This window comes from Chiloscyllium plagiosum, unplaced genomic scaffold, assembly GCF_037043375.1.
Source record: "Chiloscyllium plagiosum isolate Xiang-an unplaced genomic scaffold, Cpla_swu_hap1 HiC_scaffold_22, whole genome shotgun sequence".
Taxonomy (NCBI): domain Eukaryota; kingdom Metazoa; phylum Chordata; class Chondrichthyes; order Orectolobiformes; family Hemiscylliidae; genus Chiloscyllium; species Chiloscyllium plagiosum.
Genome location: NW_028270160.1, coordinates 28,563,932 through 28,588,858, shown reverse-complemented (window position 1 = coordinate 28,588,858; position 24,927 = coordinate 28,563,932). Strand labels below are relative to the sequence as shown.

Genomic DNA, 24,927 nt, shown 5'->3' with positions numbered 1-24,927 from the left:
ATTAGATTACTTACAGTGTGGAAACAGGCCCTTCGGCCCAACAAGTCCACACCGACCCGCCGAAGCGCAACCCACCCATACCCCTACATTTACCCCTTATTACCTAACACTAAGGGCAATTTAGCATGGCCAATTCATCTAACCTGCACATCTTTGGACTGTGGGAGGAAACCGGAGCACCCGGAGGAAACCCACGCAGACACGGGGAGAACGTGCAAACTCCACACAGTCAGTCGCCTGAGTCGGGAATTGAACCCGGGTCTCTGGCGCTGTGAGGCAGCAGTGCTAACCACTGTGCCACCGTGCCGCCCACTAATCTCCTGAATCTGGGTTGAGAAAAGCTTAGGGGACCTGTCATTTCACTCATTTGCTAAGTATACTACTTACACTGAACTGCATTTGTTACTTATCTATTAATTCTGCTAAGTATCCCATGCAAATTCTGTGATCTCATGAATTCATCTTCACAGATCATGACCCATAATTTCATATCAGAAAACATCCTTTGCTCCCAAATACATAATAATTTTATTCAGCTTTGACCCGTGTGTGCTTATAAAACTTCTTCATTATTTAACCCACTTTGAGAATCAGGGGACACTAACTGATTTAAGTTTATTTGCTTTAAAAATGAAAGTAAACGAGGCTTAGTTTCATTTAGTACAATTACAACATTTAAAAGGCATTTCGATGGGTATATGAATAGGAAGGGTTTGGAGGGATATGGGCTGGGTGCTGACAGGTGGGACTAGATTGGACTGGGATATCTGGTCAGCATGGACGGGTTGGACCGAAGGGTCTGCTTCCATGCTGTACATCTCTATGACTCTATATGTACAATTTGAAATTGTAGCATAATGGAAACCGATATTTTTTAAAATTAATTTTGTTTTACACGTTTATGCAGAGAATTATATATTGTGTATCAGAAGATGATCTTAAGATTCATATTGAGTACAATGTTTTACAAGAGACTTTCTTATTGATAGTATTAAACATATACGAGGAAATTATTGCAAGGGAGTGATCTAATTAAGAGCTTTAGAGAAGTCAATAATCTATCCAAATCCACCCCTGAAAATGGAATATTGGAAAGACTCGGGAGCCCTCATTGCAGCAGGCAGAGGTGTAAGAAAATCCGAAAAAGTGAAGAAAACAAAAGAGAAAGAAAGAAAAATAAAACTGTTCACACATGCCATCCCTCTTTCCTGATCTGTATCGGTACTCCCAACATGATACACTTGCATATTTTTACTTTGTAGTTTGTGTTATAATTATTTTTTACCACCCTGTTCAGCCATGTTATGACACACCTTCAAGGCATATTAGGCTTGAACCTATAGCTTTTGGCCAGAGACTGGGGCGCTTCCATTGCACCATAAGCGTTCCTCTAAATTAATGTATTATATAGTGTCGTAAGTTCTGATTAAGATCAATATACCCACCATATTGATAGTGATATTAATCAGGATTAACTACAGCAGAAATAATCTGCAATTGGTTACTTAGTTACTTTTTGATTGGCACACGTGCTCACCCTGTTCTTCACTGGAAAGGGCCAATGAACCTGAATTTGATCGGCGGATCCTTAGTGTAATACACCCATTTTCATGAAGACAGAATAAAGCATCCCGCTGGCGGCAAGGAATGACCTAGGACAGAGAAACAGTAAACAGTTTGAAAACATCTGCTTCACTAAGTAGTGATGAAAATAAGTATGAAAATACAGTAACTCGGTGTGTGCTGAAATTTCATGAAAACTGTGTGCATCGACTGAAAATATTACAGGAAAAACAATGATAATTTTCAGTAATCTGATGCTCAACAACAAAACCAAAAATAGCGATTTCATTGACATCACATATTTGCCATCTTCCCTACTGGAATTTACGTTAACAGAAAACAGCCAGATGGTATTATTACAGGTGCTCACATTATATCTACTAAAACTGTGATTACACTGGCAGGGTGCCTTGAATAAATTCAGACATATTCTCAAAGGCCACAAAGTTCAACTCAATCTCAAAAAGGCAATAACAAATTTAACCGTACTCGATCTTTCATATTCTAATAATATTGCCACCAAAAAGTCATCAGGTTCTCACTGCAGTCTGGATTTTTAATTACATAAGGGAGGATTCAGAAACTGAACATATGTATTACCATCCAGAAGTAGAACTGTGTTTCTATCCATAAGATTTCAATATAAAGTGTACTCTCAACTCCAGCTTAATTCTTAATATCATAAAAAAATCTAACTCTACAATTTTAGCAGTTAAGTCATTCTGTAGTTATTCTGAATGCAATATTGTCAGTGCAACACAGCCTCTTGGTAGAGTTAAATACCTGAAGAAATGGAGCTCCTGTTCGTTCAATAGCAACTATGCCGACTGTTTGGTTTACTTCCAAATCAAGGATCAGGATTTCTCTGGGATACAGCAGCAACATGTGGTTTCTCTTAGATGGTAGATAGGATAACTGCAGGCAGTCATTCAAAGTTACAGACTCGGCACTGAAATAAATCAAGTTAATAACATTGCATGACAATGTACATTTTGTATTAGTTACTGTAATTCATTATGCTGTAAAGTAAAACATGGTGCATTTTACTCAAATAACCATCTACCTTGCAATCAGCAGCATCTCTTAATGATATGTAGTATTCCAAATGAGGCTGGAAAACCCAAGTGTCATGAACTGGACCAGCTATGGTGATAATTCAGTTCAATATTGAAGAACTACATTGTTAGAAATGCTGCCTTTCAGTTGAAATAGTGAAATATGGCTCTGTCTTTCCTCTCTTATGGATAAAAAGATCCAAAGGCACTATTCAATGGAAAGCAAGGAAGCTTTCTTGAAAAGATTATCTCAGAACTACCATCACTAAAATAGTTTTCTAATCATTTACCTCACTGCTGTTTCTGGAGCAAACTGGCTGTAACTTTTACTTGCGTTACAACTGAAACATGACTTCAAAGGTTCCGTCATCGAAAACTGTGCCTGTTTTATTTTTGATTAAGCCAGATATGAGCACCACTGGCCAGTATCTGTTGCCCACCCCTAATAGGTAGAGTCTTTAATAATGGTTGAACTTAAATAATCAGCCCAAATACCAAACGACCCCTCATAAGAACAAGAAAGAAATAATAGTTTCAATTTATTTTAATTTCCTATCATAAGTGTGTAAGTTCGCTCGCTGAGCCTGAAGGTTTGTTTTCAGACGTTTCATCACCATATTAGGTAACATCATCAGTGAGAGTCTCCGGTGAAGTGCTGGTGGTATGTCCTGCCTCTCTATTTATAGGTCTTGATTTGTTAAGATGAGTGATATCTCCAAGTGAAGGTAGATAGGGTCTAACAGCAGACGAAACAAAGACACGCACGAGATTTGTTAGAGGTATGGCATTCTAATCAGAATTTTGCCAAGAAAACATGTGGTTTGCTGAAATGCCTGACAGAATACCTGGTATGTTAACTGATGTCACGTTTATATTGATGGGTTATGAAAAAGCAGATCAGGAATCACTAGTTTAGCTTTCTGTTCAATTCAGAAGAACCAGTAGAACAGTTTTCACCCTAGCAAAAAGGTTTTTAAGATTGCAAAGTCTTCAAGCTGTGAGAGTTTCTCTAGAAGGTTTCAAGCTGTTAGAACTGAAAAACAAAACAAAAATCATACAAGTCTATACAACTGGAAAAAATGTTATAAAACTGTCTCAGTAGCTGGAAGGAGTTAGTTGAGTCAGAAATTAAAGGAGATGAGACAAGAGCGATATTTCTCCAAGATTGTAGGGGTGTACTGCACATGTTTACACCAAAATAGCCCATGTCAGCTCATACAAAATGGCCGACAAACAAGACGGGGCTGCCTGCTAAGCCTGTCCCAGCATTAAAACACTAAATGGCTAAGAAGAGATAAACAATTACAGGGTAAAATGTAAATAGAGCTTATAAAATAAAACATTTCATCTTAAAATAGAACTTACTTGGGCTTTTCATTAGTGATGAGGATTTTCACTTTGTTCAAGGCTTTCTTGGCACTAGTGGCTGCTGGTTTTGCATGGGCCGGATTGGAGTGTGGACTTGATATATATACCTTCTTTCCTGAACTGCTGGGAGCTTTGGATGGTGGGTGGCACGGTGGCACAGTGGTTAGCACTGCTGCCTCACAGCGCCTGAGACCCGGGTTCAATTCCCGCCTCAGGCGACTGCATGTAGTTTGCACGTTCTCCCCGTGTCTGCGTGGGTTTCCTCCGGGTGTTCCGGTTTCCTCCCACAGTCCAAAGATGTGCAGCTCAGGTGAATTGGCCATGCTAAATTGCCCGTAGTGTTAGGTAAGGGGTAAATGTAGGGGTATGGGTTGGTTGCGCTTCGGCGGGTTGGTGTGGACTTGTTGGGCCAAAGGGCCTGTTTGCACGCTGTAATGTAATCTAATCTAATCAAGACAAACAGGCGAAAGTGAGTACTGCAGATGCTGGAGATTAGAGTCAAGAACGCAGTGCTGGAAAAACAAAGCAGGTCAGGCAGCATTCGAGGAGCCAGAAAGTTGATGTTTCAGGCAAAAGCCCTTTATCAGCATTATAGAAATGCTCATCATTGATTGTGTCTCTCATAGGATTGGGTAGACGGAGTAAGAGGCAAGGACACAGTGACCATGCTGTATGTGATCACTATAACTTGAAATAGATAAAAATACTGTATTTTACTGTAAAATCAGAGTGTGTCGTTGATCCCTTTTCAGGCTTAATACTTGCGGAACACCTCTGGGACACCCGGACCAACCAACCCAACCACCCCGTAGCCCAACACTTTAACTCCCCCTCCCACTCCACCAAGGACATGCAGGTCCTTGGACTCCTCCATCGCCAGACTATGGCAACACGATGGTTGGAGGAAGAGCCTCTCATCTTCTGCCTGGGAACCCTCCAACCACAAGGGATGAACTCAGATTTCTCCAGTTTCCTCATTTCCCCTCTTCCCACCTTGTCTCAGTCAAATCCCTCGAACTCAGCACCGCCTTCCTAACCTGCAATCTTCTTCCTGACCTCTCCGCCCCCACCCCACTCCGGCCTATCACCCTCACCTTGACCTCCCTCCACCTACCGCATTTCCAACGCCCCTCCCCCCTACCTTTTATCTTAGCCTGCTGGACACACTTTCCTCATTCCTGAAGAAGGGCGTATGCCCGAAACGTCGATTCTCCTGTTCCTTGGATGCTGCCTGACCTGCTGCGCTTTTCCAGCAACACATTTTCAGCTCTGATCTCCAGCATCTCCAGCCCTCACTTTCTCCAGGCTTAATACACACCTTCTTCACTATCCTATCTACCCGAAACTCAACTTCTAATTGAGTACGTTTTTCTCCCCCTTTCTAATCTTCAACACATGAATTTTTAAAGCCATATTGTATATTGTCCACATAGTTAATCATAATTGAATATTAAACTTAAAGATGAAACGGAAAGATAGTTAATTTTGTCAATATTAAGTTCATCAATAAAAGTGATGTCAGGGCTGGGAAATAACATTTAAAACATTAGTTCATGGGCAAGGAGGGAAATTTACAACAAAGAAATGTTCTCTCAATTACAGGGTAAAATGTAAATAGAGCTTATAAAATAAAACATTTCATCTTAAAATAGAACTTACTTGGGCTTTTCATTAGTGATGAGGATTTTCACTTTGTTCAAGGCTTTCTTGGCACTAGTGGCTGCTGGTTTTGCATGGGCCGGACTGGAGTGTGGACTTGATATATATACCTTCTTTCCTGAACTGCTGGGAGCTTTGGATGGTGAAAAATCAGAGACAAACACTATTCCTTCACTGGTCAGCACTACAAAGAGAAGACATTGCAGAATATGTTACAGTGGAAAAAGAAATCTTTGGAATGCTTTTTGTTTAAACAAAATACTAAATGATTAAAAATACATGTTCAATAACAATTATACTTTCCCTTGAATTTTACTAAAAATAATTCACTTTCTAGGCAGCTAGGATATCAGCATAAAAATGACCCGGCATTCTCCCAGTTAATTTCTCTTCTCAGTAGAGAAACACTTCACCTTCACTCATTCCTTCCTACCAATAGATGAACTCAGTATGTGTTAAAAATGTAGCAGTTGTCTTGTGTGCTATTGCTTATAGCACAACGATTTGGAACTCCAAACACAGTGGGCCATCTTCACAGCAATATGTTCAAGACTGAACACAGCCCTTAAAAGAAGAATGTTCCAATATTCTGACATACAGCCTACAAGCAAAAAAGGCTTGCAATAAAAAGCTTGCAACACAGATTCTTAAATCAATTTGAAAACAGTGGCTAGAAAGTGTTATTTGCTAAAAGATCAGACTTGGGCGTCAGCAATGCCTCAGGTGATAACACACTCACTTTTGAATCAGAATGTTGTTGGTTCGTAGCCCTTTCCAGAAGCATAAGCCTGTATAATCTAACCTGACCTTTCAGTGCAGCACTGCAATAGGTGCTTCTTTCAAACAAACTGTTAAACTGAAACCTCATCGACCTTCCTCAGTGAACGTAAAAGACCCAATGACACTGCTTGAAGCAGAGACATTCTCCTTGATGCCCTTTCCAACTGACATCACAAGAACAATTCATCTGGTTTGTTGCTGATCTGTGTGCTTGTTCTGTGTACATTGTCTCATATGCTTTTCTTTATTAATTGGATGTGGGTAATTTTGGCAAGATCAATATTTATCGTGCATCCCTAATTGCTCTTGCAAAAGTGGAGATAAGGCACTTCCTTGAATACAACCAAGTGGTATTTCACAAGCTCCACGTGGATCAGATGTTACATATTGGCCAGGTGAAGAAAGGATGGCAGAAAGGCTTTAATGAAGCTGATAGGTTTTATAATAATCTGCCCACCATAATTGATATCACCATTTCCTTTCGTATTTTACTTGGTGAGTTGGAATTAAATTTCCTAGCCTCCAGAGTGAGACTTGAACTCATGTTTCTATAACATTAGTCCAGAGCCCTCAATTGCTATTCCAGTAACATAGCCACTATGCTCTTGTACCCTACATTGTTTGCCTATATGACAATGGTGACTCTCCAAACTGTCATTGTCTGCAGTGCTTGGAACATCCTGAGTTTGAGAAAAGCACAAAATAACACACGTTTCTTTTTTCTTTCCATAGTGTTACCACTGGAAAATTTCTTCTACAAAAAGATGATCTGCCAATACATTTGCTCTTATAGCCTGAGCCTAAATATACCATAAAACAACGACTTTCAACAGCAGAAGAGCAACTCAAGACTGCCATTCTAATCGTAGGATAATGGAATAGACAGCAGCAGCTAGCAATCCAGTTAGGACTACTACCAAGACTTTCAATATTCCGCAGTTATTTTCTTTTTTCTAGTCCATTTAAGACGACAATTCAGTTTAGATGCATCACTCGATCAACTGCACTTCCTTTGCTCATTGCAGTAATATACCAAGAGTGAAAGTAAATCTTCAATTTCTACAATGTCATTCATGAGAACTGGACATTCTAAACCACTTTACAGCCAATGATGTGGCTTTGAAGTTTAGTCATTGCTACAATGTAGAAACATGCACTTGGAACAACTCCGTTAGTTAATCAATCCATTGTATTTCTCTAACAGCCTTTGCCTCCAATTTATCTTGGCCATATCCAAATATCTTATTTCACTACAGCTTTTACCCTGTTCTTTTCCATAATTAATCGAGCTTTACAACACTATGACCACTATTCACGAGATACTCCCCAACCCTGACATTCTGATCTTCAACTGGTTTATACCTCAGGACTAAATCAAGCAAAATCATCGTTAAGCAGGAAATATACTAAATTAAAACATTTCTTCTGAACACTTCGACATGCAGGTGTAGATTGCCATCTGCACTGTGAGAATCAGTGAATTTTGAAAAACATACATCCTGGCTGGGTCTATAACTGAACTCAACCAGAAGGCTCTATGCACGGCTTCGTAGCTTTGAGTGCTTTGGGACTCAGCAAGTGCATCCACATTCTTATAAAGTAAAAAGAGTATGCAGCTAGCTTAGAAAAGGTTCAAAGACGAATGCCTTGACTCATCTCATCATATATAATTTCTGAAGCAGAAATTGCTAAAGTACTGCATAAATTAATGTTTGTAATATTTGAGTTACTTTGCTAGTATGCTGATTTCAAAATAAATGGACTTATGTAGGAGGTGTATGAATAATTGAACAAGTTCCTTTTAACCGTTAAATCATTCAAGAAATAGATGCTTTTGAATTTTGAAGGTATCGAGGGATATAGGTAGAAAGTGGGAATATAGCACATTGAGACAGATATCAACCATGATATATTGAATAGCGGACAGATTCGAAGGGCCAAATGGCCTATTGCTGCTCCTAGTTTCTGTGCTTCCATGTAAATGTACTCAAAGATAGTAGAAAATAAGTACATGTGTATAGGGCTCGTTTCTGAATGGGTCAGCACAAGATCTATGGTGCAACACTGGCTTCCACCACACATCCCAATCTACATCTTGTTTCACAGTCGCCAGTATAGCACAGGTCAGCCTTGAGGCAGTAGAAAAGTAGATTGTCTAAATTTTCAGCAGCTCTAAGAAAATAACTTCCAAATCTTGTGCAGTTGAAAAACTAAAAATAGATATGTTTCATTACATAGTCAAATACTTGCAACACCCAAATTGTTCAGTATATTGAATAATCTGGAGACAAACAGTTTCTAAATTATGTTTGAAGAATTATAGAAAAATATGTTTCTTCTTGTAAAACCTCAAGATATTCTCTATAATCTCCCAAGATTTAAAATTATACGACTGTTAAATTGTAGAAGATTATGTTTCATACTTGTTTTGTTTTTACAGAAATCATTGCAATCAGAGACAGGAGCATCTTCTACCACAACAGCAAATCAGGTTTTAACCTTGCTACGCCAATCAAATTGTATGCTGCTGCATACACCAGGTTAATATTTTTCATTTAGAAAGAAGAATCAACTTACAAGCAATATTTGATAGCTCAAAGGGATCAAATGAAAAGGAAAGTATGTTTTCTGCATAACTTTTCTTCCACAATTTTGTGCCAGTATCCGCATTCCAAAGTACAATGTAGTTTGGTGGATGTACTGCTAAGAGAAGGTCTCGAGAGGCATCCTGATTCCACAACCACTCCATGTCTATTAGCAAAAAGGAGATAACAATTGTCAATAACAATATTTTCTTTAGGACTGAGCACAGGGACAAAGGTGAACTTTAAACACTATACTACATGATAATTTAATCACAAAATTTGAAAAATCAAAGATAATCGAGGTTGAACTATTTACCACACCATTACCTTTAAACCTCGTTTTCACTGCATATCAGCCTTAGTAGCAAATATACCTCCCTGTTGGTTGAAAAAGATACTGTGAGAGACACGATTGAGGATGCTATTTTAACCAATGTGAGGTCAAGGGGTTAATAGCTGAATTCCTGCAAACCAACTGTTCCCTTTCTATCCAACCCAAAAAATACATAAAATTTAAAGAAAAATGCTGTGACATATTGCTGGGAAATTAAAAGCAAAGAGCAGGTGAATGTGGCAGAATTATAAACATTTCAATGCTATTCAGGATTGAACTGGTACTTTACCTAAGATGTTTAGTCTGAATCATTCTACAAAGAGCTTCTTTCTAGTCTTCAAGTAGCAACTCTCAAAGTACAAACATGATTGAGAATGTAAAATCCCAATACACTGCGCTGGAGCAAATAACAGGAAGGTTGTGTTCACACTGGAACAGTTTCCACAGATTTTCATTTACTACCTTATTCCCAAGCTCAGAATATTATCATTAACAAAATGCTGCACCAAACCAAGCATTTTCAGTTGAATGTCACAGCAAAGATCTATCAATCAGTTCTGGCACTCAACTTTATGGCTTGTCACAATTCTGATCTGCTAAAACTCTGTCACACAGTTATTATTTCATTATGTACACACACTTCATTGTGCACTGAAAAAGATTTTTAAAATTTTATTAGTCGCGTAAGTTCTTCCAAAGAGTCAATGTTTATTGACTAAAATCATAATTCATGCAGTTCAATTGTCACTAACAGAAGTATTTAAGCTCAACACGGCGCTATAACACAAAACCAACATAGTACTCTCCAAATTACTAAAATAACAAACAGATTTATCATTACTCCAGAAAGCCAGAGACAATTAGAATTTGGGGTTAGAATATAGTAAGGCTGTTGATGGATTAAACATGGAGAATACTGAAGAAACTCAGTGGGTTTGGCAACATTTACGCAAGGAGAAACGGGTTAACATTTTGAGTCAGTAAGACTCTTCTTCAGTTCTGACGAAGTTCTAAGATGTCCAGAATCTGGATGATGGTTTCAGATGGGCTAGTTTAGGTAAGTTTATGAAGGCAAAGATGCATGGTCTTTGCAAGACAGAGGATATGGTATGGAATTGTTGAATAGAATGCCTGATTCTAGCAGATACATTTGTTGAGGGAATGGGAAGTGAGCAGATAGCACTAGTGGGAAGTTTGGAACAAGCACACAAACAGTTACATAGCAGTCTTTACTCTGCTTTGGTTGCTGTTGATGTGGCTGATCCAGGCAAGAAGCAACTCAATGCCAACTCCAAAATGAAGATGGTGGAAGACTACCTGATGACATAACCACTACAGGAATGACATATTCCAAATGTTGTAGCCTGATTATTCCATGTAGAATACCTTACATATTAAATGGAAAATGTGACCTAGACCAATCCTATGCATCTATCAACAACCCTCCAGATATTAGAAATCACAACAAATTTGTTAACACTCAATCTTTCTCTGAACAGATTTATACTCTTCAATTTTGAAGAGTCCATTTCCTAAATGCTTTTCCAACACTACTCTGACTTGGAATGCCTGAACACCTGCTCCCCTCTCATTGGCTTAATCTTGTCTTCAATGGCCTTGATCCATCACTGACTCAATGGTGAAGTTCCAACTCCCTCTGAACTTCCCATGGCTTCTCTTAGCCCTACTTGCTGCTGAGATCCATCACGTCAGCTCTTCTGCTAGTCATGTCCTGATTCTCTGCATCACTACCACTTCAGTAATTCCTCTGAATCCCTGATTACCCTTCTCTTTTGGGATCTATACTGAATTCCCTAACTGTTAGTGTCACACCATTACACTCTCAATGATCCGATTTCAGTACCCATTAAATGTTTAATAAAGAATGAAAACAGTCCTAGAACAGAGCATGCATGGCTGGAAATGCAGTTGCACAACATATTTGTTCATAAGATATGGGCATCGCTGGGGAGGCCAACATTTATTGCCCCATCCCTAATTGCCTAAAGTACAGTCAAGAGTCAACCACATTGCTGTGGGTTTGGAGTCACGTATAGGCCTGACCAAGTAAGGACATTAGTGAACTGGATGCTTATGACAATCAACAGTGGTGATCGTTGTTAGACTAGCTCTTTATTCCAGGTATTTTTGTATTTGAATTTAAATTTCACCATCTGCCATGGTCAGACCTAGTTCATGAACAATAGCCTGGGATTCTCAATTGCTAGGCCAGTGACATTACCACCATGTTACCGCCTGCCCTTGGTTCACCCACAAAACCACACCAGAGAATCCAGTAAGTTAGATTCTTAACAATGTCACACATTTTCAAAGATACATTTTAAAAAGTGAAAACAAAAGCTGTTCAACTGATTCAGCATACAATCTGACTTGTGGTATTTGAATTGAATTCTATCAAGTTACAACCAATGCCTAATTAAATATTAACCTGAATGAAAAACCCTCACTTTTGGGGATATGAAGAAGAATCATTCGATTCAAAAAGTTACCCTCTGCAAAGATGTTGCCAGACCTGTTAAATTTCTTCAGCACTTCTGTTATTATTTCAAATCTCCAGCATCCGTAACATCCTGCTTGCATTTACGAAAGAGCCTCACAGCTACTTGAGAAATTTAAAATCTCATTGTTTAAGAATGGACCAAAGCCTACAAACTAAGGTTTGTAGACATATTTTTAATATAAGACAAAGAAAACATTAGTTCATTCTAAAATAAATCTTTCTATTATGTTGGTTCTTCATCCAACACAAAGATCCTAGCTGTCTCAAATTCTCAAGGGACAAAAAGCCACAGCACAAGATGCTTATCAACCTCACAAACCATTTTATTTGGAACAGGACCTTAAACTTGTAGCAAGATCACATGTTGACACAGCAACATTTGTTGCCCACTTTTTGAAATTGCAGCAGTAGCTATTCTGAGATAGACCATCTGAAACCCATTAAACCTGCTCTAAGACAACCATGGAACCAAGTCTCATTAAAGCATCACCCCTGTTCTTGCTGATCTGCACGTTTACCCTCTAACTGTACCTCAAATTTAAAGTTGTTATTTTTGTTTTCAATAACTTGCATGCCGTCTCCCCCCCTGCAAAATCTCTACTAGCTATGTAAGCTTTAGAAACCTCAGAATTCCTCCACTTCTGGCCTCCTTAATTTTAAGTGTCCCATTACTGGCAGCCATGCTTTCAAATGCCTTGGTCACATAAGTTCTGAAATGTCTACCCTCAACCTCTCTACTGCTCCCTTTCTTCCCTTAGAATACTCTTTAAAGCTGATCTCTGTGACTGATTATCTGTCCTGATAACTCCTTGTGCGGCTCAGTATAATAATATTTGTATTGATAGCACGCTGGTTAAGCACTAAAATATTTTGTTACATTAAAAGTGATACATAAATACAAGATGTAGTTGACAACAATACGAAGCGAGTCCAGTCAAAGGATGGCTTTCCCTTTGACTCCAAATTAACGTCATTTTCAAGAATTCCTTGGTGTCATTCTGTTAAGAGAAGCTATGTTCACCTCTCCTTTGGCATCCAGCTTGGTTCCCATTCTGGATCAAGAGTGTCATGAAATCTAGAGCCAAATGACTCAACAGAAGCAGAACCAGGCATTCGGGTCATGCAGCCACTGTCAAACCAGTCCACGCCGACCATGTTCCCAAATTAAACTAGTCCAAAGTGCCCACGTTTGGCCCATATCCTTCCAAATCTTTCCTATTTTTGGACCTATCCACATGTCTTTTAAATACTGTAACTATACCTGCCTCCGCCACTTTCTCTGGCAGTTCATTCCAACCACAAACCATTCTCTGTTTAAAAAAGTCGCCCCCCCCCCATGTTTTTTAAAATCTCTTTGCTCTTTAAAAATATGCCCCCTAGTTTTGAACTCTCCCACCCTAGGGAAAATACACCTGCCATTCATCTTTTATATGCTCATGATTTTATAAACCTCACTCTCTTAGACTCCAATGAAAAAAATCCCAGCCTTTCCAGTCTATTTTTACATCTCAAACCCTCCATTCCCAGCAACATCCTGGTAATATTTTTCTGAATCCTCTCCAGTTTACTAATATCCTTCCTATAACAGGACGACCAGAATAACACACAATACTCAGAAGAGGCCTCACCAATATCCTGTACAACCTCAACGTAACGTTCCAAATCCTACACTCAAAGATCTGAGCAATATAGACAAACGTATTAAACACTTTCTTAAACACCCTGTCTACCAGTGACACAAATTTCACAGTAGTACTTCCCTGAACCCTTAAGTGTCTCTGTTCTACAACATTATCCTGTCTCTACGGTGAACTGTATAAGTCCAGGCCTTATTTGTATTATCAAATGCAAGACCTCATGTTTATCTAAATTAAACTCCAACTGCCACCCCTCAACCTACTGACAATTGATCAAGATCTCTGTAATCTTAGATATCGCCCTTCACTACTGACTAAACCACCAGTGAGCTACTTCTGAGTAACCGGTGCTACTTGATGGCACGATTGATGACTAGCACACTAAATTTACTGATGCGTAGGTGAAACTTAATGGGACAGTAACTGTCTGAATTTGGCTTGCTTTGTGAATATGTGCACAATTTTCCACATCATCATTTAAGTACAGGCCATTCTGCTATAGCGTACATTTCATTGACGTGAATTCGCTGTAAAGTGATTGATGAATTGGGGACTTCATTTCTAAAGCGCGAACTTTTAAAATGGTGTGTGGCTGTAATGCAATCACATCGCCGACACTAAGTGCTGTTTCTAAAGCACGATTTTTCGATAACACAGAGTTTCCAGGATGGGACCACTCACCGCTGCCGATTAACCACTGCCCTTTTACCGCCAAGGACGCTTCGCCACCGCCCACTGACCACTGAGGATGATTCGCCACCGCAAGTGTTTGTAACTCATTTTTATGTATAAACCAATAAAATGATATTTATTTCACCTTTTTTTTATCAATATGTACTATGTAGTTGTATAAATAAAGGGGACTGAGAAATATGAAAGAACAGGTGGGAGGGAAAACAATCAGTACATATATATATTTCCGGTAGCAAATAGTCTCCAGAGGTCAAACAACCCCAGCGGAGAAACGCTGGTGGCGAACCAGCAGTGGCTAATTGGCGGCGGCAAATGTGCTGTGACGAATCGTCACCAACCCCAGAGTTTCACAAGAATGTAGCCATAGTATTATAGAAGAACTACCTGTAACAATGAGTGGCTCAAGAAGACATGTCACCAGACCCTCTCCAGGACAATGATGGTTGGGCAATAAACAGCGGTACCCACGTCCCATGAATGAATTGTAAAAGGTAGGTAACTATATTTCAGTACCTTAGCTAGAAGGGAGCAGAACCGTTGGAGTGCGGGTTTTCTATACTAAAGCGAATTGTTGACACAGAGCAAACTTAATAGTTCCAGACAGATGAAGCAAGTTAAATTGGTTGTATGTTGGCATTTAATGGTTATATCTTTGATAAAATCCAGAACAGGATTCTCTACACAACTTTTGTGGCTCTAAGTATCAGCAAATACTTTGGCTTTGTCTCTTGCAAAAGCATGGTCAGTTCTATCATAAGTGAAAGTGGGGATGTTAACAAAATATTCCATCTGCCAAGATTTGCCTGTTACAATAAAACTAGAGAACTATTAACCTTTTCAAATATCATATAAGTAGGTTACTTGTACACCCAGCTGAAAGTGAGAATATGGGAGTTCAAAAACAAATTAAAAGGCTTTGCCATTCCATTTTATCAAAGTAAGGCATTCTAGTACTATTAAACTTTGACAGATCAGTCATCAGGTAAATTACTCTGACAAAGAAATACTGAGAATTAGCAAAAGGGATGTAAGTAGATGGTTTGCTGTGGCAAAGACTATAAATTTGTACTTTTGAAGAAAGCTGTGAAGATCAGTATGTCAGAAGGGCTTATAAAATCTTATATTTAACAATTAAAAATGTTGGCTCAGCAGAGTATAATCTACTGCTACAGTATCATCGTGTGGTATCTATGTAAACTTCAGTAGACTTGCAGCGCTCCAGTTTTTATTACAACTTAATCTCTTACCTTGAATGGGTTTGGTGTACTCCTGAATCTCACAACGAGCTGCTCCAGTAGCAACATCCCAAACTATGATTTTTCCTACAATGTCTGCTGATGCCAGACGCAAGGAATAGGGAGAGCCAATACTATGGTGGTAGTTTTCTCTAGCCCATTTTACCTATGCAAATTAAAGCAGACTCTGAAATTAGACATAAAAGTGCTCACAGTAAACAGTGTCAAACAGCACTTTCTTTATTTATTCATTCATGGGATATGTGTGAATTGGCGTAGCCTGCATTTACTGTCCATCACTTATTGCCTGCAAGGTGGTGGTGATAAGCTCCCTTCTTGAACCACTGCAATTCAGGGGTGAAGGAGCATGGAATGGCCTAACGGGAGGGGGGGTGTGGGGGATATTCCCAAGTTAGAGTGGTGTGAGGCTTACAGTGTAACTTCCAGGTGGGGTGCTCCCGTGCATGTGCTGCCCTTGCCATTCTAGATGGCAGGGGTCATGGGCTTGGAAGGTGTTGTCAAAGGAACAGTAGGTAAGATGCTCCAGTGCATCTTGTACATGATAGACACTGCGACTGCTCTACATCGGTGAAGTGAGTGAATGTTGAAAGTGGCAGATGGGGTGAAAATCAAACAGACTGCTTTGTTCTGGATTGGGCAAGACAACAGCTCACCACCATCTTCTCATGGGGCAAATAGGGATGGGTATTAAATGTTGGCCCAGCCCGAAACACCCATTTCACCAGAGTAAAATTACAATTATTCAGCTCCCATGTAGCAGTTAATGAAGATTACAGTGTTGGATTAATTATAAAGAATAGGACAGCTACGCAAGACAAATGTATGTCCAAGTGCAGCAATTACAATCCCATCACATTTTCTCCATTAGTCCTCCTTCACTTGTTTCGTGAAAATGTTGTCCACCTAGCTGACACTTATCCAGACCAGATCTTGCAGATCAGAAAAAATTCCTCTCAATTTGGATCCAAATAATGTATGGCATCCTTTGATCATTTTTACAAAGTAACTGGACTGATAACATTCATATTTAAAGCATTCTTTACTTCTTTAACATAGTGAAGAATCCTGAAGAATTTACGTGTAAGCCCCAAAAATTAACTGGTCATGGGTAATGATCAAAAAGAATCAGGAAATTAGTCATCTTAATGTCTGAAAGATCTATCCATTTGTGACAAATTTCACAATGACATATCAAAGACAACTTCCTCAGTAATTCTACTTAGCTGATTTTCCCAGCTCTCCCCAGACACAAAGTGCATAGACCACAAATTACTAACTGCTACCTCTATCTACAATCTTTAATCACGTTTGGACACTGCAGATCACTTGAAAAAGTAACTGGAGAACATTTTGACCTTTAACAATGTTACTCATTAATGGGATCACCCACATTCATCAGGCATTCCTCCTCATATATGAGTTTCCTACTGATTCAATGTTCACTTTACTTTCTTGCAAAGTACTCACTTTCCACAAACTTTCAATTTAAATTGATAGCTCAGAGGATAAAAGAGTTGCAGAAGTACAAGCAAACAATTTTGTCACCATCTGCTGCTCATTTGTCACATCCTTCAGTAACTCATACATTTCTTTCAACCCATGCGAATTATGCTCAGAACACACATAATTAAAGAGCACAAAATCAATCAAACCTATTAATTACTAGTTTTGTTTGAATGACAAGCATGCTGCAAAATATAACCACTTCTTGACATGCATAATTAAAATCTGATTAGTAGTTGATGAATATTGACTGGTAATTTTTCAAAACCACATTAACTGCTTTCAGGGAGGTGCCAAGAATTAAAAAGTAGGCAAAATACAACAAAATGGCAATCTGAAATGGAAACAGAAAATACTAAAATCACTCAGTAGCCAGGTGCAATCTTAGACAAAACAAAAATGCAGGGCAAATATGTCAAAGCATCAACAGAAATATTGCCCATACTTTGCTCTCTCAAAGTTGCTGCCTGACTCACTCACATTTCCAGCATTTTCCATCAAATACTAATTCCAAGATTACCTCTAGAAAGCAAAGATAAAATAAACATAAAATAGCAGTGACAGATTCATACCTGCCAATGATATTAACTCATAAAATTAAAGCACTTGCAGGAATATCAAAGCTAGGATTCTGTGGTCAGAGACAAAAACAGCTCCAACCATGCCTTGGAATTCCACTTCCCACAGGCTTTCTTTTAATACTTTTAATAACCCCTGGATTTGGGGTTATTAAAAGTCAAAATTAGCATGACACCCTCTACAGGGATCTAAGAAAAGGGGAAGCAATTGTACATCACCTTATTCAATCAAATTGAAAAATAATTACTAAGACATGCAGTTTCTTAAACCATAAACTGTAAGATTGAATATTTAATTCAATGTAAAATTATTCAAGGACAATATGGCTTTAATATTGCCAAAAAAAATTAAAATCTGAAGGAACGAGATTCCACACTTACAAAAGTAAATTTTTAAGTGTCAGAGTAGTTATTTGGAAGGAATTAAGAAGTACGACTCCACCAAGAATTTGTTCAGGCTTAAATGGACAAGCCCTAACTTTTATGGATATCTTTAGTGTGCATCCATCATGTAGGTACCACAACTTCATGTGTTTGCACTCTAATCTTGCAGACTATTCCATTTCAGATAAAAATCACACAACACCAGGTTATAGTCCAAAAGGTTTAATTGGAAGCACACTAGCTTTCAGAGCGATGCTCCTTCATCAGGTGATTGTGACAATCACCTGATGAAGGAGCGTCGCTCCGAAAGCTAGTATGCTTCCAATTAAACCTGTTGGACTATAACCTGGTGTTGTGTGATTTTTAACTTTGTACACCCCAGTCCAACACCGGCATCTCCAAACCATTTCAGATAATAATTTATTTTCCTCTTGAATGCCACAGTTACACCTGCCTCGACTACATTCCAGATCCTAACCTCTCACTGCAACAAAACAGTCCTCTTGTCACCACTGCTTCTTTTGACATCTAACTTGACTTGCAACCTCTTGTTCTCAATCCTTCCATCAATGGGAATAATCTCATTATCAACTATTCCCAGAGTTCACCTGACTTGAATCCCCTCTCAACTTTCTATCCCCAAAGAAGAAAACTTCAACATTTCCACCCTCTCTACACCCCTGGAATGATACTTGTGAATCTTTTCTGGACGCTCTATAAAGCTTTCACATCCTTCTGAAGTATGGTGCTCAGAACTGGACACAATACTCCAGTTAAGGAAGACCAGTGTTTAATTGGAGTTCAACAGAACTTCCTTGACTATGAAGTTGAAATGTTTTGCCTTGAACTCATCAGGATGAAAATGCAAGAAATCAACTTTAGAAAGGGCGCATGAGAAGCATGAGAAGAGGGAGATGATTGGTTGGACAAAGGTTGTCATGTAGATACAGCTACAACTCTCAACTTTCTTAGGTAACTGATTAAATTTAAAATGGGCAAGTTTGATTCGTCAGATTTTATCATGTGATGCAGCAAGGATTGGCTGTTTCCAGAGCCAATCATCACTGAAAAAGATGCAAATGCATCTGGTCTCTGGAGTATTTCTTAGCACAGTAAGGATTATGTATTAAATGTAACTCAATAGCAGAATCAGATCCACTGTATGATACTAAGTTCTGAATTTCGCAAGCACAAGCTGGTTGAGCACACAGTCAGCATAATGTTCTGAAGAACAGCCACTGAACTTGAAACGTTAACTCATTTTTTCCTCCACAGATTCTGCCAGAATTGCTGAGTTTCTCCACTAATTTCTGTTTTTGTTTAAGATTTCCAGCATTTGCAATTTTTTGTTTTATTTAAAGGGCATTTGACACAGTCCACCAATCATTGGCATGTACAGCCTGCATACCTGACATCACACTGATACTGGAACTCACATATCACATTACTCATTTGTGCAAAACAGAACATGTTTTGAGTTTGGCAGCTGCATCCTATTACAGACAATCCTACTCACACTTAGAGCAAAGTAGCAGCGAGAGACAATTGAGACATCTTCCTCTCCCAAAATTATGGAAGTCTTGGCACCTTTATGCCCTTACGTTTGTATGCTGCTATTTATAAAGAAAAGGATACTGTATGGTTTATTAATCATGTTCACAACCTGCCCTCACACATTCAAGATTTATGTACATATATTTTTAGCAATGTATCACTAGTAATATTGAAAGTTTTCTTCTAAATTCTAAAACAGAAAAGTGCTAATTAATTGTTATAGGAGGAGTGTGATTTAAAAGCCTTTTTATATGTTAAATAAATTGCCAATTGTTTTGTTTTAACATTTGCTAAACAGTAGGATCCATTTCAGTGAATGTAATTATTAGCATAAATATATATAATATCTTGGCTTACGTACTTCAAGTTTAGCGAACAGTCTCTCTGAAAGATCATGTTTTAATTGGGAAGAAAGGTGAAGGACTGAAGTTATCATTGATAATGGATAAGCAATATAATTACAAGTTAGTACAAACAGTGAACAATAATGATTACCTTCACAACATTTGCTTTGTGTCTTTCCAGAACTTGAATTGTTTGTGACGTGCATGGATCAATGATCAATACGAGTGAGTGACAACCATGGGCAATTAAACCTTGCCAACCCCTGAAAACATACAGATACATTTAATTACTTATAGACAGAAAACAACGCAGAATATTAAACATTACCATTAAAATGCTCCACCAATTCAAGAATGAAACTTTCTTCAAAATTAAACCTCCAAATCAAACAATGTTAATTATTTAACATAGAACATAAAACAATACAGCACAGAACAGGCCCTTCGGCCCACGATGTTGTGCCGAACATTTGTCCTAGCTAAAGCACCCATCCATGTACCTATCCAATTGCCACTTAAAGTTCGCCAATGATTCTGACTCTGCCACTCCCACAGGCAGCGCATTCCATGCCCCCACCACTCTCTGGGTAAAGAACCTACCCCTGACATCCCCCCCATACCTTCCACCCTTCACCTTAAATTTATGTCCCCTTGTAACACTCTGTTGTACCCGGGGAAAAAGTTTCTGATTGTCTACTCTATTTATTCCCCTGATCATCTTATACACCTCTATCAAGTCACCCCTCATCCTTCTCCTTTTCAATGACAAAAGGCCTAGCACGCTCAACCTATCCTCGTACGACCTATTCTCCATTCCAGGCAACATCCTGGTAAATCTTCTCTGCACCCTCTCCAAAGCTTCCACATCTTTCCTAAAGCGACCAGAACTGCACACAGTACTCCAAATGTGGCCTAACCAAAGTCCTGTACAGCTGTAACATCACTTCACGATTCTTGAATTCAATCCCTCTGCTAATGAACGCTAATACACCATAGGCCTTCTGACAAGCTCTATCCACCTGAGTGGCAACTTTCAAAGATCTATGAACATAGACCCCAAGATCCCTCTGCTCCTCCACCTTACTAAGAACCCTACCGTTAACCCTGTATTCCGCATTCTTATTTGTCCTTCCAAAATGGACAACCTCACACTTGGCAGGGTTGAACTCCATCTGCCACTCCTCAGCCCAGCTCTGCATCATATCTAAGTCCCTTTGCAGCCGACAACAGCCCTCCTCACTATCCACAACTCCACCAATCTTTGTATCATCTGCAAATTTACTGACCCACCCTTTGACTCCCTCTTCCAAGTCATTAATAAAAATTACAAACAGCAGAGGACCCAGAACTGATCCCTGCGGAACTCCACTTGTAACTGGGCTCCAGGCTGAATATTTACCATCTACCACCACTCTCTGACTTCCACCGGTTCGCCACTTTTCTATCCAACTGGCCAAATTTCCCTCTATCCCATGCCTCCTGACTTTCCGCATAAGCCTACCATGGGAAACCTTATCAAATGCCTTACTAAAATCCATGTATACTACATCCACTGCTCTACCCTCATCCACGTGCTTGGTCACCTCCTCAAAGAATTCAATAAGATTTGTAAGGTAAGACCTACCCTTCACAAATCCGTGCTGGCTGTCCCTAATCAAGCAGTGTCTTTCCAGATACTCATAAATCCTATCCCTCAGTACCCTTTCCATTACTTTGTCTACCACCGAAGTAAGACTAACTGGCCTGTAATTCCCGGGGTTATCCATATTCCCTTTTTTGAACAGGGGCACAAAATTCGCCACTCTCCAGTCCCCTGGTACCACCCCTGTTGACAGTGAAGACGAAAAGATCATTGCCAATGGCTCTGCAATTTCCTCTCTTGCTTCCCACATAATCCTAGGATATCTCCCGTCAGGCCCGGGGGACTTGTCAATCCTCAAGTTATTCAAAATGTCCAACACATCTTCCTTCCTAACAAGTATCTTCTCTAGCTTACCAGTCCATTTCACACTCTCCTCTTCTACAATACGGTCCCTCTCGTTTGTAAATACTGAAGAAAAGTACTCATTCAAGACCTCACTAATCTCTTCTGACTCAATACACAGTCTCCCACTACTGTCCTTGATCGGACCTACCCTCGTTCTCGTCATTCTCATGTTTCTCACATACGCATAAAATGCCTTGGGGTTATCCTTGATCCTATCCGCCAAAGATTTTTCATGCCCTCTCTTAGCTCTCCTAATCCCTTTCTTCAGCTCCCTTCTGGCAATCCTGTATCCCTCCAATGCTCTGTCTGGACCTTGTTTCCTCAACCTTATGTAAGCCCCCTTCTTCTTCTTTACAAGACATTCAACCTCCCTCGTCAACCAAGGTTCCCTCACACGACCATCTCTTTCCTGCCTGACAGGTACATACATATCAAGAACACGTCGTATCTGTTCCTTGAAAAAGTTCACAATTCCACGACATCCTTCCCTGACAGCCTGTGCTCCCAACTTATGCTCCTCAGAGCCTGTCTTACAGCATCGTATTTACCCTTCCCCCAATTGTAAAACCTACCCTGTTGCACGCACCTATCTCTCTCTATAACCAAGGTGAAAGTCACAGAATTGTGGTCACTAACAAGCCCATCACTTGTCCCGGTTCGGCAGCCAAGTACCAAATCCAATATGGCCTCCCCTCTGGTCGGGCAATTTACATACTGAGTTAGAAAAGCTTCCTGTACACACTGCACGAATACCGCCCCAACCAATCTACTTGATCTAAAGAGCTTCCAATCAATGTTTGGGAAGTTGAAATCACCCATGACTACTACCCTGTGGCTTCTGCACCTTTCCAAAATCTGTCTCCCAATCTGTTTCTCCACATCTCTGCTGCTATTGGGGGGCCTATAGTAAACACCCAACAAGGTGACTGCACCTTTCCTATTTCTGACTTCAGCCCATACTACCTCCAAAGGCAGATCCCCCTCGAACTGCCTTTCTGCAGCTGTTATACCATTTCTAATTAGCAACGCCACCCCCCTCCTTTTTTACCACCCTCCCTAATCTTACTGAACTTAAGTGTAACATTTACCTATACATAAAAGACATCAATACCCAGATTCAACTACAAATGTAAAAAATGTTGTCCTTCTGGTTTCTTAATCAGATTGTAAATTACACAATATAAATTAGGGACGTGCATGAAGATCCGCCATCATCGTATTGATTGAGCAGGGCCACCTGGCCCACTCTATTCCTTGCTTTGCGTTCTTGCTCTCCTGCTCTAATTTCTCATCTTCTATGTTGAGTTGCAGATGCTAGTCTCATCAAAAGTAAAACGGCAAATAAAACAAGTAGGGCTTTATTAAATTTAAGCTGCACAGGTCACATGAAAAATTTCTTTCAAAGTGGTATTTTCTTCTTGATTTGTTCATGTTACTCAAGCTCAGAGCTATACAGTCTTGGGCAGAGTAATGGCTGGGCACTGCCAGTGTAGGGCACAAATACACTGCATTCTAAGAGACATATACAACTATAAAGTGTGGCTTGCAGACAGCAGCATTTTCTTATATGGCCTCCAAATTCTCTAAGAGCACTAACCATGAATTTATGGAAGTGTGAGCTCTGCTCATGAACAGTAAACTTTGAACACTTTCCTGAGCATTACAAACATCTCTACTTAACGTTATAAGATGTCCAGTAAGTTCAAAAGAAGTCTAAAGATAATTTTAAACACAAGTTGACACTGCACTGAAATTAGGCCTCAGATGTTGATTTCAAGCAAGGTGGCCTCCAGCAACATCTCTCCTAGCTGCCTTCTAGTCAGAATAGGAACTGATAGAACACAGCAAGAGGAAAACTCTTCATTACAATACGAAGGAGACTGTATCACCACCTTTAACCAGCAGTGCCAATCCAGAATTCATCTTTCGTGGTGCTGTAGTGTAGGCAGCCAATGAAAACCGACACTTCATTTATCCACTAACTGGAGCTCACAGTCTGAAATAGGTGCTGCTGACTGAAACCCACTCTTGGCATCGTCAAGCATCTTAAATGCAAAGGGTTCTCAGCAAAAATTACTGTAGAGTTCCAAGCATTGTTTAGATTGATCACTGAGGTTTGCCCTATCCTTATAGAAAATTACTCAAAAAGATGAGAAAATAAATCTCTCAATTATGTAGATGTCTATTTCTGATCAGACTTCAGCAAAATTAATTACCATAGCAGCACAAGAGAATGCTAGAACTCGTGTGTGAAAACCAATGAAATTCTTTGTTAAAGGGCAAATCAATTCTGGCACCATCTACTCATATGAGAAAATGTAATTGCTAGACTTAGAGGTTAAAGCTAGGTTAGCATTTCAACATAAAGATAGCTAATAGGTTTGTTGCAATGCAGATTACTAAAACATGAACATGAAAAAGAAAATTTCTGTCTTCTGACTACAGAACCTGACATTAGAAATTGAATTTAACTTATTTAAAGATTAATTTTTAAGATCAGAGTGCCACGACACTACATTTAAGCAATAAGCTCCCTGCGCTAAAAGAACTAAAATTGGAAAGACATTTTAAAAAGAATGTCCCACAAATTAAAAATTTTTTAGAAGGCTAATAAAATAACCAGTGATTCAGTATTTACTGTTTGCAAGAACAACAGACAATGGAAAGGCACATTATGCTTTTGACCAAATTTTCCTCTGAAAAAACAAGGGCAATGCCATTCTGTTATTTACATGTAAATGGCACACCAACTTCAGGCAAGGGGAAAGTGCATGTTTAAATGTGAACACACCAAAATTCTCCTCATCTCCACCATTAGCTTTGTGTGACACTGACAAGCATTCAATATCCTGATTCTACAAACTATACCAGCCATTGATGTTCAGGGTCAACAACCAGCAGTGTTGATTCCGTGACAAATGTTAGGAACTGCTAATCAAGTTCTCTGGACATTGAAAATATACAATATAAATGGAAAATAAGTTGGCTGAATTGGTTTTGGAGAAATTTAAAACTTACTGCTCTAACTTTTTCTCTGCCTCTTTCTCTCAAACATTTCAAATCTGACCATCTCAAATCTTTATTCCTCTTCCTGTATCTGATTTGATGTGAAATTCACCCACAGCT

At 39.3% G+C, this 24,927-nt stretch overlaps 1 protein-coding gene across 2 annotated transcripts in view; it reads right to left on the bottom strand.

Moving 5' to 3' along the window:
* The window catches only part of wdr11 (WD repeat domain 11), a 119,829-nt gene that overhangs the window by 82,210 nt on the left and 12,692 nt on the right, over positions 1-24,927 (bottom strand). Inside the window, exons 2-7 of one of the 2 annotated variants that reach the window (XM_087998899.1) lie at positions 19,966-20,077; positions 15,443-15,596; positions 9,003-9,176; positions 5,646-5,829; positions 2,347-2,512; positions 1,538-1,652 (exon numbers count right to left, since the gene is read on the bottom strand). In XM_087998899.1, the coding sequence (XP_087855025.1) occupies positions 1,538-1,652; positions 2,347-2,512; positions 5,646-5,829; positions 9,003-9,176; positions 15,443-15,596; positions 19,966-20,077 (905 nt within the window). Of the gene's footprint in view, positions 1-1,537; positions 1,653-2,346; positions 2,513-3,983; positions 4,325-5,645; positions 5,830-9,002; positions 9,177-15,442; positions 15,597-19,965; positions 20,078-24,927 lie in introns of those variants that run through there. The other variant, XM_087998898.1, reaches the window with a different exon arrangement.